Source organism: Verticillium alfalfae, genomic scaffold (assembly GCF_000150825.1).
Source record: "Verticillium alfalfae VaMs.102 supercont1.8 genomic scaffold, whole genome shotgun sequence".
NCBI classification, from domain to species: Eukaryota; Fungi; Ascomycota; class Sordariomycetes; order Glomerellales; family Plectosphaerellaceae; genus Verticillium; species Verticillium alfalfae.
In genome coordinates, this window is record NW_003315031.1 from 77840 (window position 1) to 80955 (window position 3116).

Below are 3116 nucleotides of genomic sequence, written 5' to 3' on the forward strand. Positions count from 1 at the left end.
CACATTTTCAAGGGGCGGCTTTTTACGTAGCAAAGGTTCCTTTGGAACAAATTCGCAGTCAGTCAAACATAACGATCATCTTTTTATCTTGTGGTAGCCAAATCAAGTGTCTTTCTTGTCTTGTCTTCTGATCAAGGAATGACCCCCTTCGTGACCGAGATGGTACATACAACCGCGTGAGGACAAGGCATGCAAAACCCATGACTGCACAAGGGAAGAGTAAACACACGTGCTCTCGGACATAGGTTTTGGTATAAAAGGGTGAAAAGTACTTCACTCGCAAACGCCATGCCTCTCGTATATCTCCATCTACCAGCACGCCACGAGCAAAAGGAGATGTCACGTAATCACACTCGCGCGAGCAGATGGATGTGGAAAACCTCTAAGTAGATCAAGAATGATAAAAGCAAACAACAAAAAAAGACCTTGGTAGCTATCATGGTATAAATGGTAGACAAAGAAATGAGAAGATGGGGGGCGGGCGTGAGGATAGGGGTTTGAAAACAGAAAGGAAAATAAAAATATCAATGAGGACGGTCGCCTCCGTGGTATCATAGAAGATGGATTGGAGTTTGTTTGGGTTCTCGTCCATTGAACAAAGTCTTTGGTCTGCACCCTACTTTTTCTTTTCTCTTCCGCCGTGTTTCGTATCCGGATCCATTTCGATCAGGATTATCTTCCTGCTTTTCGTGTTTTACGCTTCCCGTCTGTTTCTCCCCGTGGCGTGTCGCTTTGCTTACGGTTTCCTTCTCTTTGTAGGAGAGGTAGTCGGGTAACTCAAGAGTGCCCCAAGGCATCCGGCCTCGTAGCATGACGCTTCATGCCGCCTTGACGTCTCCAACCGGCACATGTGCCTCTGGTAGTATCGGGCCCTCATCCTTGCGCTTGCTGCCGAGACGATCACACCACTCCTCGGCGCTGACGATGGTTCCGTCAATGACGCCACTGACCTGGGTGATCATGTCGAGGCCCTCCTTGGCCAGGACAAGCACCCTGTTGGCACCCTCGCGTGTCATCTCCTCCTGCTGCCTCTCGCCTCCCTCCTGGTTCTGCTGCTGCTCGACCATGCTCGCATATCGGAAGCGCTGCGGCAGACTGGTGATCTGTCGGTGGACCAAGACCCGTGCGTTCTCGGGGAGCGCTCCGCCGGCGTACTTGGACACGGTTTCGATGGCGGCCTGCAAATTCTTGAGAATATCGGCCTAGAGCACCGTGATCCTAGCGGCGAACACAGTGGGGTCTTCCTGGTGTTCCGTATCGTTGGAGGTACGGCCATCAACTTCCATAGTCTCACCGTCAGGCGACTGCTCAGCCTTGACTTCCTGGCCGGGGCCGGCAGCCTTGTCGTACTGTTCAAGCGTCGTCTTGAGATGGCCGACGACGCCGCCAATGTGATCGTTGGCCAGTCGGAGCCATCGTAGGCAGTACTTCAGACTTCGGAGGCTTTCCTTGCTCATTGACACGGCTAGACCAGAGGTTGAGATGACCAGACGGGACTTGCGCGCTTCAGCCGCGCTACCCCTCTGGGCATTCTGCTTGTCATCTTCGGTGTAGGCCGGAGAGCGAGACTCGTCGTAGGCGGGGAGTGTATCAATGGTGCTGGCCCTCGACAGGCGTCTGTCGTGTTTGAAAAGGTACGAATCGCGATTCGATTCCTGTTCGGCAACAGCAGCGGCGGCGAGTATATGCGCAGCGGGGTCCACGACAACGCCGACCATGTCATCGCCCCTGACCTTCCTCCTCTTGTTTGAGCTACCCTGCCCGGCCTCAAGGTCCGAAGGCCGGCGACCTTCACCCAGGAACCACCTGACTCCACCCTCAACACCAGTAACGCGGCCCACAGACCCAACCGTATTCGCGATGGGCGTGAGGTAGCCTTCGACATACTCGGCGCTCGTCTTGAAGCGAGGCGAGAAGTTCTTGGAGTTATTGTAGGCCGAGGTGGCACCTTCAATGGTGGTCGCGAGCAAAGGGTGGGATGTGGTGAGGAGCGAAAAGAGCGGCTCTTGTTGAGGTGACTGGGTGTTTGTGCTAGAACGCGCCGCGAGTGACAGGGCCGGCGACCCTGTGGGAAGGGGGGTGCTCCTGCTAGGGGGAGAGTTGACAAAGTCTGGGGACACGTGTGTTAGTGAAATAGCCAAGCCAACAAGCATTTCAACGTCACCCCCCTGCTCTGAGATCTCCCAAGGCTTCAGCTGCCAGCCGCACTTCTGGGTCGTCCAGGCTGACGCTGACGCTTCGCGCGTCATACAACCTGTCAGGCGAGGTGCCAGTGTGACTGTTGCCGGCGCTGGAGGTGGTGTCCACATCCATCTTGGCAGAAGACTGGACAGCCTGCTGGACATGGCTCGGAGTGTAGTAGGTCGTGAACGGGTTCATGCTCGGCCAGTGCGTGATGGCGGGCGCCGCAGGTTCCTGGGACGCAGGTGCCGTCTTTGTGGTTGCACTGGATGAGATTGAAGTCGATGTTGACGGCCGCGAAGTCGGGATCGGGGGAGGGTTGCGGGAGGGCGGGGGCGGGCCGGTCAGGGACGATAACGAGGGTAGCTTATTCGACGCGGGATCATGGTGAACGGCAGCTGGCGGTAGGATGGGTGGCAGGAGTTCGGCGCGGGATTGCGGATGGTTCTGATAGCTCGGAGGCGCATAGGACGGCGGTGAGGAGAGGTCGCGTGTCGGATCGAATCGGTTTTGTTTAGAGGAGGGCCGTTGCCGTTCGCCAGGCCGCGGCAGCATATGATTGGGATCCATTGAGGGTCGAGGGTCGTCTATGTCGCAGCACTAAAGTGTGTCTCTGTCGAGGAATGCCAGTGATGGCATGCCCGTGCGGCAGCGACGACAGCGACAGCGACAGCGACGAGTCGAGGAACCGCAAGACGCCCCTACGTCGTAGATTGGCACGGGCGACGTCGAGACGGAGGGGGTTGACGAAGGTGCCTGGCAAGGCGCAATATCAGGATTGCATGGAGGAGAGGAGGGGGTGGAGGAAGTCGATGAGGGAGCGGCGGCGGGTACGATGGGTCGGATGATGTAGAACAGAGAGTGCGGTGTAACCGGCTAACGGGGTGACGAGTCGATGAGAGCGACGGGAGGCGAGACTCTCGACCAGGACACGG

General features: G+C 56.9%; 2 protein-coding genes across 2 annotated transcripts in view; one reads left to right on the plus strand and one right to left on the minus strand.

The window, feature by feature from the left end:
* VDBG_06444 (conserved hypothetical protein) overlaps positions 1 to 131 on the plus strand; it is a gene marked incomplete at both ends in the record, with an annotated part of 1494 nt that extends 1363 nt beyond the window's left edge. The window contains one exon of the mRNA XM_003002836.1: positions 98 to 131. Coding sequence (XP_003002882.1) covers positions 98 to 131 — 34 coding nt within the window. The remainder of the gene's footprint in view (positions 1 to 97) is intronic.
* Positions 132 to 818: 687 nt separating this feature from the next.
* Positions 819 to 2751, minus strand: VDBG_06445 (conserved hypothetical protein; the record flags this gene model as incomplete). The annotated part of the gene is made up of 3 exons (XM_003002837.1): positions 819 to 1202; positions 1281 to 2088; positions 2252 to 2751. The coding sequence occupies 3 exons, from the start codon at positions 2749 to 2751 to the stop codon at positions 819 to 821; spliced, it is 1692 nt and encodes a 563-aa protein (XP_003002883.1).
* Positions 2752 to 3116: the final 365 nt, after the last annotated feature.